General features: G+C 31.2%; 1 protein-coding gene across 10 annotated transcripts in view; it reads right to left on the bottom strand.

Moving 5' to 3' along the window:
• CCDC91 (coiled-coil domain containing 91) overlaps positions 1–13385 on the bottom strand; it is a 371740-nt gene that overhangs the window by 239471 nt on the left and 118884 nt on the right. For 9 of the 10 annotated variants that reach the window (XM_036866036.1, XM_036866034.1, XM_036866032.1 and 6 more), the window contains 3 exons: positions 2381–2541; positions 1256–1459; positions 394–498 (listed from right to left, as the gene is read on the bottom strand). In XM_036866036.1, coding sequence (XP_036721931.1) covers positions 394–498; positions 1256–1459; positions 2381–2541 — 470 coding nt within the window. Of the gene's footprint in view, positions 1–393; positions 499–1255; positions 1460–2380; positions 2542–3435; positions 3511–13385 lie in introns of those variants that run through there. The other variant, XM_036866039.1, reaches the window with a different exon arrangement.

The following is a 13385-nucleotide window of genomic DNA, read 5'->3' as shown; positions in this document are numbered from 1 at the left end:
ATTTGAGGAGAAGACGAGGAGACGTTGATTACAAACAATTTGTGAAAAAGGTTAAATATCTCAGTTTGGTGTTTATACGATTCTACGCTCTTTCCAAAAGCAATCACAATAAGAAAAATTGGAATGTCTAATTTCCAAATTGAGAAAATCATCAGAAACAGAGTATTTTTCGCCAGACTGAGTCTCATACAGCTAACCTGCATGGCTTCTCAGAGATTCGTACTGTTCAAAATGGCATTTATCATTAATTGCATTCATGTTAGTCAGTATTTTACATATTTAAGCAAGTATCTGCTGCTTCATTCATAAAGCATTCATTGAGCACTTTTTGAAGTTATATTACATGCTTCATCAAAAGGCCTACATATTAAATTTATAATTCACTGTTTTTACCTGAAGTTCTTTGTATCTATCTTGAAAAGAAATGGCCTCTTGCTCTTTTTCTTTAAGGAAATCTTTTTCCAAGACACTATGTTTTTCCATCAATGATTCCACATCCTAAAAGAAAAAAAATCCAAGCATAAATTTTGTAATATTTAAAGGCATAAAATATATTCAGTTTTTTCAATGAACATATTAGAAAATATTTGGTAAGGAAAGAACCCACCGGAAGTATGGTTTTCAAAGTCCAACAATATTATAAAACGTATGCGTCACTCTCATTCCCAGACCAATATCAAACACTGATATAACACTAACACTGCTATAACACTAAAATTATTCATGCTAATAAATAAATAAAAGCATCTAAACTAATTGTAAACAACACTCTACCTCTACCTATACTTTCTATAAGTTTGCTAAGGTCTTTTTATAGAGATATTTGTAGGAAACAGAAATGAAAACACATAAATAATTTACTAAAATAGCTGTATGTCTAAGTAATCTTGTCAAATATCCCATCATGTCTGACTTCTCATAGGGACAAATGAATATTACAAATCTTCTAACCTACATAAGAAATACAATACTACCTGCTTTCAAAGTAAATAAAAATAAACCAGAAGGAAAGCATTCATTAGTGGAAAAAAAAATCTAGTAAAAGACGTTCATATTTTTAAAAGTACACCTTGAAAACTAGAAATTTCTTATCAAAGACTTTCGTAAGTGATAAGCTTGTATGACTGATTTAAACCTACAGCCAAAGAGCATAATAGCTTTTCCACTGCTGAATTTTTAATCAGAAGTTGGGATTATATCATATTTCCAGTATATGCAATTCAAACATTTATTTTTTAGGCAAATGTAAATATACCTTTTTAATTCTCTGTTTTTCTTCTTCAGAGACTTTGAGTTTCATCTCCAGACTTGAAATTTTCTGCTGAAGCTGTATGTTTGATACATTGGCTCCAGGATCCTCAGAATCATCCACAAGAGCAATTGTTCCATTACTTTTCTCCTCAGTTAAACCCAACGGAAAAAGTGAGATATCCAGATGAGTGTGTGTTGATTGCTGAATCTAAACCACATTAAAAAAAAACAAAAAAACAAACAAACACAAGAGGGGAAAGTTTACACTGCACCAAGAAGGAAAACATCCAAAGGGCACCAGAAACCACATTTGGAAATTAAGTTGTAGCAAAGGTTCTGAAATTATTTCACCCTTTAAGTAAATCAACAGAAAACCGCAAACTGTTACAACAACCTAATCTTCGCAATAAGAAACAAAATTTTCTGTAAACTTCAGAGTTTAAAGCATTTATTATTTTCCAAGCAAAGCACTAAAAACTTAAAACTTTTTCTTGAGAGTGTATAATAAGTATAGACACATCTGATACCAGTTCTTAAATTTACACACACACTCAGAATTTGTTTATATACTAAGTTATAAATCAGATTTTAAGATTTATCAATAACCACTAATTGATGATCACTTTCTAGTAAAGATAACGGGTGACTCAAGATTGTATACAGCACTTTGGAAATCTGGAATAACTCCAGCATCTAGCACAAGGCCTGAATCGATAAATATTTGAATGAATAAATGCTATGACCGCTGTGTTTTTGGTTTTACTCTAAAATTGAAATGAATACTCTAATACTTGAAAACATATGGTAAGCTTCCCTGAAAAGAGAAATAGTTTTTTTGTAATTATTTTCCTTTTTGAAGTTCACGATCTGCAATGCAAAACTAAGTCAACTTTAATAAAACATATTTGGTTTTCAAACCGTGTTTTGGTAACTAACACTACTTAAATACCTTACAATTGTGCCACAAAACAAACATATTATTCAGTTTTTAGAATTCTAGGTATTAACCTCAAAGTTAGAGTATCTACAGGAGGAAAAACAAAAAAAGGAAATCAGGAGAGCTTCAATTAAATCAGTATGCAATTTTTTTAAGTAGGCAAAGTTCCTATAAAAATATGCTTGTCTTTACCTGTGCTTTAGGAAAAGTTTGACTGACAATGCTGTTGTCTGCATGTGTATTCTCTGGTGATGAAATGATGGGCTCAGAAGAGAGGCAGCCAACCGAAGGAGAAGTGTGGTCATGGTCCAATACAATCTCAGGAGAGGCTGGAGAAAGATGGACTCCAGATACTAAAGGAAAACAAACAAAACAAAACAAAAAAAGGACCATTAAAGGGAAAATAAAGAACAGGTTGAAGGGAAGAAAGAGAGTAGAGGGAGGGAAAGAAAAAGGGGTAAGGAAAGTAAAAGCAATGAGATAGAAAATGAGGATTCTATGACTATTTTTCAGGGATTTTTACTGAGATCTAAAACTAGTGTTTCTAAATTGAACAGGAAATTTCCATGTGAGACCTAAGCAAACAAAACAACTTAATAATGTCTTAATGTCTACATACTAACACATTACCATAAGGGGTGCATTTGCAACTCAGAGAAATTATTCAAATATATTATTTACCTATTCAGTTAGTTAAGAAAAAGCACTAGCATGCCTACCAGTGCCAAACACAGGCACTAGGTACTGAGGAGACAGCAATGAGCAGAACATGCATCCATGTACTCAGTGACCCTATGACCCAGGAGGCAAGTCAAATGAATTACTTATTACAATAAAGCGAGCTAAGGGGAAGAACAATGACGTTAAAATAGCTAATCCACTGTTTCTGTGTTAATTTCTTCTTTTACAACAGCAAAAGATTTTTCATGTTAAAGTCAATTTTAGTTTGTTTCCACAGACAAATAATGTTGAAATGCAACTCTGTAATTAGTTTCACAACAAAATATTATTAGATTGTGATGAGGGTTCAAATACAAAGGTCACGAAAGGAAAGCCAATTCCAAACATGAAATAAGACAAAAATATTGATGATGGCAAAATAAACAGATTATATTACTTTATTTTCAAACGTTCTTTCTAAAAATTCAAATGCATTTGTATTGTGTGTTTTAAAGTTTAAGAAGAGTAACTAAATCATTTTTAACAGTAATTCATTTATACGTTTTGACTTTCTAAATTATAAAGACCTTTATTCCACATTGGCATCAGTAGCAACATCAGCGAAGTTCTACCATAAATTCTGGAAGGCAGCTCACAATGGAAATTGCATTTTTCCCTGAAGAAAGACATTTATAAGGTCATTAGGTATTAACAAACTAAGGAATGTATCAATTTTTTATTGGTACCATGTAGGATTATTTAATTATCTTATGTACACTTTCATTGTGTAGCAGTATTGTGTTTTTCAAATACTATGTGCCATACTGGATAAGGTATTGTAGCTTCTCCCACAAGCATTTCACTATCTTAACTAAAATACAGAAAACTGGACTTTCAACCCATGTTTGTACTTTATATATCTTTTTCAGAAATTTTTGCTAACCTTCACTATTCTATGTGCTAACAGATTTCCCTAAAATATCAAAATATTCTAACTTCTAATTCTAAATTACAATTATACCAAAAATATTACTAATTAATTTTTAAAAGAATGAAAATAAGTACTATAGTACAGTGAAGAGGAATACAGCCTTATGATTAAGAGCACAGACTCTGAAATCATATTGCCAAAGCAAGTGTACAAGATCTGGCAAGTTTACTTAACTTCCTTCAGTTTCCTCATCTGTAAAACTGGCACAGAGGTGCTGATGAGGTTTTAAATGACTAAAATATGTAAAGCTTTTAGCATTGTGCTGAAATTATTTTCATCATTATTTCAGAGATTGTTAAGATTTGCTGGACAAGTATGTTTTACTTCCAGGCATAAAGGGTATGTGTGACTATGATCCTGTGTTCAAGAAACTCTTAAAAATATCATTCTGATCCACCACCTGAACATTTTAACATCTCTTTATGTTATTCACATTTATAGCCATAATCTAAGACAAGATGTCATGTTGTCATGAGTTAAATTCTCATTCTGTAACATTACATGTTCAAGTATGCCATATTAGGAAAAGAAAGAGGGAAAGAGGCTAGAATAAAGGAAGGAAGGGAGAGAAAGAGAAAGGAAAGGAAAGAGATAAATAAGGGGAAGGAAAAGGGAGAGGCTGAGGGAGGAAAGTAGGGATGGGAGGAGGCACCCTCACCCTCACACTTCCCACTAGTTACCACTATCATACTTTCCCTTCATAACCAAATTTCTTGCTTCCATCTGCTTCTTCCTCACCCAACCCTCATCATGCCACTAGACCCAATTTTTATGATATTAATTTTCCTTTCAGGTATTATTAAGTCAAATGAACACTTCTTATTTTATCTTCCTTTAGTTCTCCAGAGCGCATAATACTAATGACGCTCCCTTTTCCTTGAAACTCGTCCCTTGGCACCTATAAGCCACTATATCCTAAATTCCTCCTAACATTTTAACTTTTTTTTTCTTGTTTCCTTTTCAGGCTCTTTTCCACTCATTCTTTAATTTCATTGTTTCCTACACCCTCTGATCTTCTCAGTGTTCACATTATTACCACTTTCAGAACCCATTATTTAAATTATCACCTATAAGCTAACGACACCAAAATTCACATTTCTAGCACAAACCACTCTACAGACCTCCAGATCCATATGCTCACCTAACTACCAGACAGTCCATTTAGCTGTCTAGTACATTCATCAGACTTACCCATCATCTTACATAAACCTGCTTTGCTTCATGTTAACGGTATCTCAATGAACTATTTGTCCAAGCCAGAAATGATACCACCAAGTGCCAACTTCACTCCAGTCACACTGTGCTACTTACTGTTCCCTGATTATGCCATACTGTTCAGTACCTCTGTGACCTCACAATATTACTGCCTAAGTAAAAGCCATAGCTGTGGAATCAGAAATGGATTCAAATTTGAACAATAACAACTTACTTGTTATGCAGCAAATTACACAAACCCCTCTAAGCCACAGTTTTCTCTTCTGAAAGTGGTGAAATAATACCAACAAACTTTTCCAGGAATCTTTTCACCTACTCCGTTACCCATCCAACCACAATACAATTTTACTTTTCCACTGTCAAGATATTACAGATTTCTAAGAAATAATAATGAAAACATTACATATCTATGGGATACATTTAAAGCAGTTTAGAAAAAAAAATCTAGATCCTTGAATACTTCAATCAATTTAAAAAATGAATTAAATTTCCATCTCATAAACTAAAATACGAATAACACAGAAATCTTTAAAAGCACATTAAAAAAATAGTAAAGATAATGCAGATGTCAAAGATTAAGGGAAAAAAAGCAGATCTAATTAATCAAAATCCTGAATTTCTAAGAAAATCAAATAAAACGGTAGTTAATTTATTAACAATAAAAGGAGAAAAGTACAAATAGATAAATTAAGTGACAAGGGTAACATAATAATTAAAACAGAAGAATTTTTTAAAATCATAAATCCTCTACAGACGTCTAAGTAAATAGGTTTGAAAAATCTAGATAAAATGGGCAATGCTCCACAGAAACATAGTTTATAAAAGTTGATTGGATTAAAGTTAAAATATTCTTTAAAAATATATAACTTCCTTGGGGAAAAAATAAAATTATGAGGCAACTACCCTATAGATAAAGCATTTCAAGAGGATTTCTAACAAAAATTCAAAAAATGAATAATCCCAATGCTCTAAAATTATTACAGAGCATTGAAAATGAAGGGAAACTTCATTAGCATTACATAACATGAACATAACATTGATAGCTAAGCCTGATAAAGACAATACAAAAACAGAACAACTAAAGATTTTTAGAGTATTGCTTAAAAATAATTAGGTAAAAGTTCTAAATAAAATATTAGTAAACAAAATCTAACACCATATTGAGAAAATGATATGCAATGAATAAGTCAGATTTGTTCCAGGAATGCAAGGTTGGCTTACTATTAGGGAATTCATTAATATAACATTCCATATTAATAGACTTAAAGAGAAAAACAGCATAACTAGCTCTAAGACTGAAAATGCTTTTGATAAAAATCAAACACCTGTATCTGTTAAAGAAAAAAAAACTCAGAAAAATAGAAATTGATGCATACTTTCTTAAGATAAAACATATAGACCTCAGTCCTAAAGTCAGCATGTTATTTAATGTTAATTAATTTCTATAGGTGTTTCCTCTAAGATCAGGAATAAGATAAGGATGCCTACTATCTCCATATCACTTAACACTGCACTCACTAAAGCAATGTGGTGAGACAAGAGAAATTAAATGGAAGAGTAAAAATAAGAAAAGGAGGAAAACTACACCTCATGTTCCTACTAACTCAAACAATAAACACATTCAGTAAAGTAGCAGGATATTACCTTAATGAACAGAAATCAATAGCATTCATATGTAAAAACAATAACTATTTAGAAGATATGATGGTAGCAAAAATATTATTTTCCATAGCAATAAAGAAGATAAAATACTTAAGAATAAATTTAGCAAGAAACATGAGGAAACCTTTAAAACATTTCTGAAAGACTCAATGGTAGACCTGGACAAAGGTAAAGACCCTTGTAATTGGATAGGGCAACTAAACATCATAAAGATGCCAATCCTCCCTTAGTTAATTTATAGGCCTAATAAAATCTCAATAAAAGTAAATAAGCTTTTTTTATAACGGAGCTAGACAAATGGACATTAAATATCACATGGAAAAAGTAAAATGCAAAAACGTAAAAAAGAAAAAGTATAAGAAGGATACTCACCCCTCTTATTCAAATAAACTAAACTATAGTAAAACATACTACTAACCTTATTAAGATATACTGTAATAAATTATGTTAAAACAAACAATAAACCCTTTATAATTAAAACAGTGTATTTATTTGGTGCAGCAATAAACAGATCAGAAGAGTATACCAGGAAGTCCAGAAGTAGAGCCATGTATACCTGAAACTTAAGTATATGACAAAAGTGGCATTTCAAATTACTGAGGCAAAGATGGGCTTGTTAATAAACAGTACCTTAACAACTGATTAGCCATTTGGAAAGATCTGAAATTAGACTCATATCTCACATTAATAACAAACCAAAAAAAAGCTACAACTGGATTAAAAAACAAGACCATATAAGTACTAAACAAAAATATGAGATCATGTAAGTACATTATCTTGGGTATAAGAAACGCCTTTCTAACTATGACTCAATTCCAGACACAGTAAAAGAAAAGACTGACAAATCTGACTACAGAATACATAAAAACATTTTGTCTGTCAAAAATTATCTTAAATAAAATCAAAAAACAACTGACAAACCAAAAAAAAAAGATACGTTAATATATATCACAGATAAGGACTAATATTCCTAATATATAAAGAACATTTAAAACTTGGCGGGAAAAAGACTGAAAAATATGCCTATAGAATAATGGGCAAAAAATGTGAACAGACAATTCACCAAAAAGAAAATATACAAATAGCCCTTAGATACATGAAAAGACACAGATGCATGCATCTACTTGTTTGTTATAAAGGAAACATAGGAAGGATGAAGCCAAAACTAGGGAGACTGATAGGTGGAGGAGAGGTAGAATGAAGTGGAAAGACAGAAGAAATGAATTGTGGGAAGTATCTCTTCTCTGAGTGTAGTTTTGTAATATGGTTCTGAGCTTTGGAACCACATTAATGTTTCACATACTCAATAAAAGAAAATCAAGAGGCATGGGAATAGGAGAATCGAATCCTAAAATGGAATACGTAGAACAGCAATTGAACCATATTTCAAATAAATAATATAATCACATTAACTAAGGAATGGGGGTGGAAGGTGAAGGGCAAGAACCAACCTAGGTTACTTTGGAACACAGTATTTTGGCTATATTGCCTCAGCAAAAGAACAAAAAGAACACTAAATAAATAATGAGAAGCAGAAGAGGAAAGGGAAGAAAAAAGGAGAGAATGAGGAGGAGGGAAAGAATAAAGATAAAGCAAACATTATAAAATGTTAACATTTGAAGAAAGTGGATGAAGGGTACATAGGAATTATTTGTCTATTTCTTGTAGCTTTTGTGTAAATCAAAATAAAAAGTCAAGAGGAATGAGCAAAAAAGAAAAATAGAAAATAGAAAAGAAATCACTCATGAGGGGGAAAATAGCTTGTCTCAACAAAAGTCTCCCCTATGCAAAACTGCTGAATACAGACTTGGTATCACTGAAAACATGTATAAGAATACTCCTAGCAGGACTGTCCATAACAGCAAATAAGTGACAACAGCTGAATACCTGCTGACAGTCAAATGATTAAATGAGCTGTGGGAATATTAATAATATTCTAATTAATAAATTAGAATATTTTATGTCAGTGTAAGTAAAAGAAATATATGTATATGCAACAACACGGGTAAGTCCTGAAAACATAAATTTGGGTGAAAAAAAGAAAACTGCAGGTGTGGTTGCACAGTATTAACCCATTTTTATAAGGCACATAAACAAGCAAGACTCTTTAGAGATATATATATATATATATATATACACACATATACAACAAATTTTTTTTTTACAAAAGCAAGGAAGCTATAACAAAAATTTAAGCCAGAGGTTCCCTCTGGGGGAAAACACAGGGATAGGACAGAAGAGGATTATTAGAGTTGGTCATGTTCTAGTTCCTAAGTTAAATAGTAGATTCATGAGGCAAATTTTTAAATATAACAAAAAAATAATTACACATGCTTAAAAATATAATTCTGAAGACCTCTTGTTTCATTGCCCTTCCTGGTTGTAGTACTCAAACCCCATGAGCTATACTATCCCACTGATCAAAATCTGCTCTGGGTAAATAAGAGAGGAAAAAAGTCTAATCCAAACTAAAGACTAATAGGGACCAACCAGTGTACTCAAAGAAATGATGCTTTTGTGAAAAGATGTCAAGAATCTGCAACAGACCAGTAAATATTAGATTTGGAGGTACAAGCCTTAATCATAACAAAACTTATTCCAGACATAAGGAAAGTTGAACCTAAAATGTCTGGAATTTACATGTACTTTCAACTTATGAGACATTAGTGAAATTTTCAGGAATTTTTTAAAATTTGATAATATAAAGGTTCACTGAACATATTATAATTCACATCCTATTTTAAAAATAAAATGAGAAAACGAATAAGTAGTGCTGTGAAAGAAAAGAGAACATATAAATGTATTACCCTCTAAATGGAAACTAGATTTTTCAGTTAAGCCTCTAAAGTTTTTCTCTATGCTAGAAGTCACACTATCCAATAACAGTAACTCACCCTAAAAAAAAAAATTCACATTCATAAATATTGTCCACATATACATATCCTAAATATAATTTAGTAATAAGGATGGTATACATGTTTATACATGTTTGTTTAACATTGGGAACTTTTAAGCTTAATAATGAAAATTACAAATTCCAATATGTAAAATATAATTATCTTCTCATCTAGAAGAGAAGTTACAATTTTTAATGTTTCAAACTGCTACAGTATTCTTTGGTCTATTAAAAGTTGACTAGTGTCAGTCTATGCCCAAAATCTTTAAATTCAGAAGATCAAGCATACCCAACAGCACCAATTTCCATAAAAATTTAGCCAACACTTTTTAAGAAGTAGAAATCTACAAAATTTTGTTTCTTTACTTGCTTTTAGTCTTAAGCAAGTGTACAGACACAGTTTGCTTCATTTCAAAGGTGAAATCCTTGGTTTTCTAAGACTTAGAGGATACAAGGTCATCATATGTTCCTTTAGAGCTATAAAGCTGACTAAAAGTACACTGAATGGCAGTTCTTCATCTCTAACTTTGTAATGGTAATTAGCATAGTCATTGGGCTTATCATTTTTCACTGACAGACCTCTTCTAAAACACAAAAAAAGCACACTAAGTCAGAACACGACACAAGCAAAGAAGCACCAAGTTTCCAAATAGTATGCAATTTTTTTTCCAGTAATTCTGCCTGTGGTCAACTCTGCTTTGTTTACATAAGCATAATAACTCTTATGAAGTCTAAACAAGAAACAGGTGAAAATATCCATGTACTTTTAACTATACCCAAAGAAATCTGTTTATATCTGTTAATAGTTAATTCAACAGGAGAATACCAATACAGTGATAATGATTTTTACAACTTTTAACTTAGAAACTATTTTTGATGTTTAATTTCCATTTAAAGATTCTCTTACCTAGTCCAGGCTCCCTTTTTCAACATTCTTTCATTTATATGCAAAACAAAGAATATGTAAGAATTGAAGAAGATCTAAACAGTATATCTAAATATGAAGATCTGTTAGTAAATACAAAATAAATGGATGAATTTTTTTTAACTGACAAAAAACAGGGTAAAAGTCGCTGTTTAGAAAAGTATTACCTCTCTATAAGAAAGGTTCCCTATAGGAAATGCCCTTTGATTAATAATTTAATGGATAAATGAAATTTAATGGATTCAAGATATATCTAGGATAGAGATTTAAAGAGAAATATATAATAGCTTTAAAAAGATTGAGGCAGGATCATAAGAAACAGAAATGGTCACATTATTAATAAAAGAGGGATCACATAATTGATTAAATTACCACCATTTTAGTTTTTTTTAATTACCTTCCAGAGTATTCTACAAATAAAGGCTCCATCTCTACTTGATTCTTTGAGGAATAATAGTGCTTCCCTAAGGGCTGTTTAGGCAACACTATATACCAAAAATTTTAGTGAGCAATTTTTAGAATTACACAAATGACTAAAGAAACTATGTTTTAATTTCTAAAAGAAGCAGGTAAAGTCCTCATAATCCATTGCTAGCATGGTCAACAAAAAATCATATGATATAAATATAACTTTTGAACAGGAAAAGAAAAAATTGTGCTATTTAAATCACCACTGCTTCTTTATTATCATACCAGGAAGAAAATTCCACAGCACCCAAAAAAATAAATAAAAATAAAACCAGAAACTAACAAAATACAGACAGTATTGTATAATGAGTCTAATAAGTTTAAAGAATATGGAAGAAATATTTCAAAATCATATATCTTTAGGCCAAGTTACTATCTAAAATCTGAGATTTTCTTTTTTTTAATCTCTTGCTCATAGGCAAACATAGGCAAATTCTAAGGAATTTCCCAAGAGGAAGAAAAAAATGCTATCACAACTTAAGTTAAAGTAATATGTTAAAGTGATATGCTAAGGCAGTTTTTGGTTCCTCAGTCTATGTAAACTGGACTCTTATGACTTCTTTTAGATACCAAAAGCAAAGGCAACTAAAGCAAAAATAACCAAGAGGGACTACGTCAAACTAAAACCTACTAAATGGGAGAAAACATTTGCAAATCATACATCTCAAAAGGGCTTAATATCTAAAATACATAAAGAACTCATATAACTCAACAGCAAAAAAAAAAAAAAAATCTGATTAAAAAAATGGGTAGAGGATCTGAATAGATATTTTTCCAATGAAGACATACAGATGGCCAATAGGCACAGTGGCCATCTGTATGTCCAAAAGGTGCTCAACATCACTAATCATTAAGGAAATGCAAATCAAAACCGTAATGAGATATCACCTGTTACAATGGTTATTATCAAAAATACAAGAAATAACAAGTGTTGGTGAGGATAGGAAGAAAAGTGGACCCTTGTGAACCATTGGTGGAAATGTAAATTGATGCAGACACTATGGAATACAGTATGGAAGTTTCTCAAAAAATTAAGAATAGAACTACTGTATGATCCAGCAATTCTACTTCTGGGTATTTACCCAAAGAAAACAAAAATATTAACTCAAAAAGATATATACACCCCATGTTCACTGCAGCATTATTTATAGAATCGAAGCTATGAAAACAAACTTAGTGTCCATCAATGGATGAATGGATAAAGAAAACATAATACATACACACACAATGGAATATTATTCAGCCATAAAAAAAGAAGGAAATCTTGTCATTTGCAACCACATGGATGGATCTTGAGGGCATTATACTAAGTGAAATTAGTCAGAGACAAATACCTTATGCTCTCACTTATATATGGAATCTAAAAACAAACAAATGAGCACATGGATAGAGAGAAGCAGAGGTCAGGGGTGGACAAAGTGGGTGAAGGGGTTCAAAAGGTACAAATTTCATGTTATAAAATAAATAATCATGGGGATATAATGTACAGCATTGTAACTATAGTTAATAATACTGTATGGTATATTTGAAAGTTGTTAAGAGAGTAGATCTTAAAGGTTCTCATCACAAGAAAAAAAAAGTGTAACTATGTATGATGATGTTAACTTGATTTTATTGTGATCACTTTTGCAATATATACAAATATTACATCATTATGTTATAAGCATGAAACTAATATAATGTTATATGTTAATTATACCTCAATAAAAAATAAAAAAGAAACTTAAAACTTTATTTTAAATCTCATTACAACATGATGAGACACCTAAGGGGAAAAAAGTGTTTGTGGTCTTTTTGGGACTCCTTTATTTATCTATTCACTCATTCAAAGCACAATTATAGAGTACCGCTATATTCAAGACACTATGCAATGAAAGATACAACACAAATCCTTTGCATTGGAAAATTTACCCTGAGAATATCACATTGGTATTAAAATAATAAATAAATGAATCCTTAGTGGTTAAATATTTATAGTAAGACTTGCCATTGTTTGTAAAGTTGACATCACTGTTGGAACATCTCAAATATCAAATGATTAAAATAAAACACAAGTTTGCTGCACATGCTAGGTGTTTAATAAACTAATCTATTCTGGAGAATTTATTTAGACATTTCTTGGAAATAGTGTATATTAATACGTAAATATAATAAAGAAAGATAATTTTCTAAGACAAAGGGTAAAATTTGACTCTCATAGAGATATAAAGTGAATACATGTGAAAGATTTCACTCTACTCATACAATGAGGGAACCAGGCAAATGTTATAACCAGTTCAAAGGAAAAGTCAAAATAGCACAAATTGATGGGAGGTAAAAGAATGCTGAAATGAAATGCAACCAGAAGTGAAACTATTTTTTTCCAAAGAGGAGAAGGAAG

The sequence above is a fragment of the Balaenoptera musculus genome, chromosome 10 (genome assembly GCF_009873245.2).
Source record: "Balaenoptera musculus isolate JJ_BM4_2016_0621 chromosome 10, mBalMus1.pri.v3, whole genome shotgun sequence".
Taxonomy (NCBI): Eukaryota; Metazoa; Chordata; class Mammalia; order Artiodactyla; family Balaenopteridae; genus Balaenoptera; species Balaenoptera musculus.
Note: the sequence above shows the minus strand (reverse complement) of the source record. Positions and strands in the feature narration are given on the sequence as shown.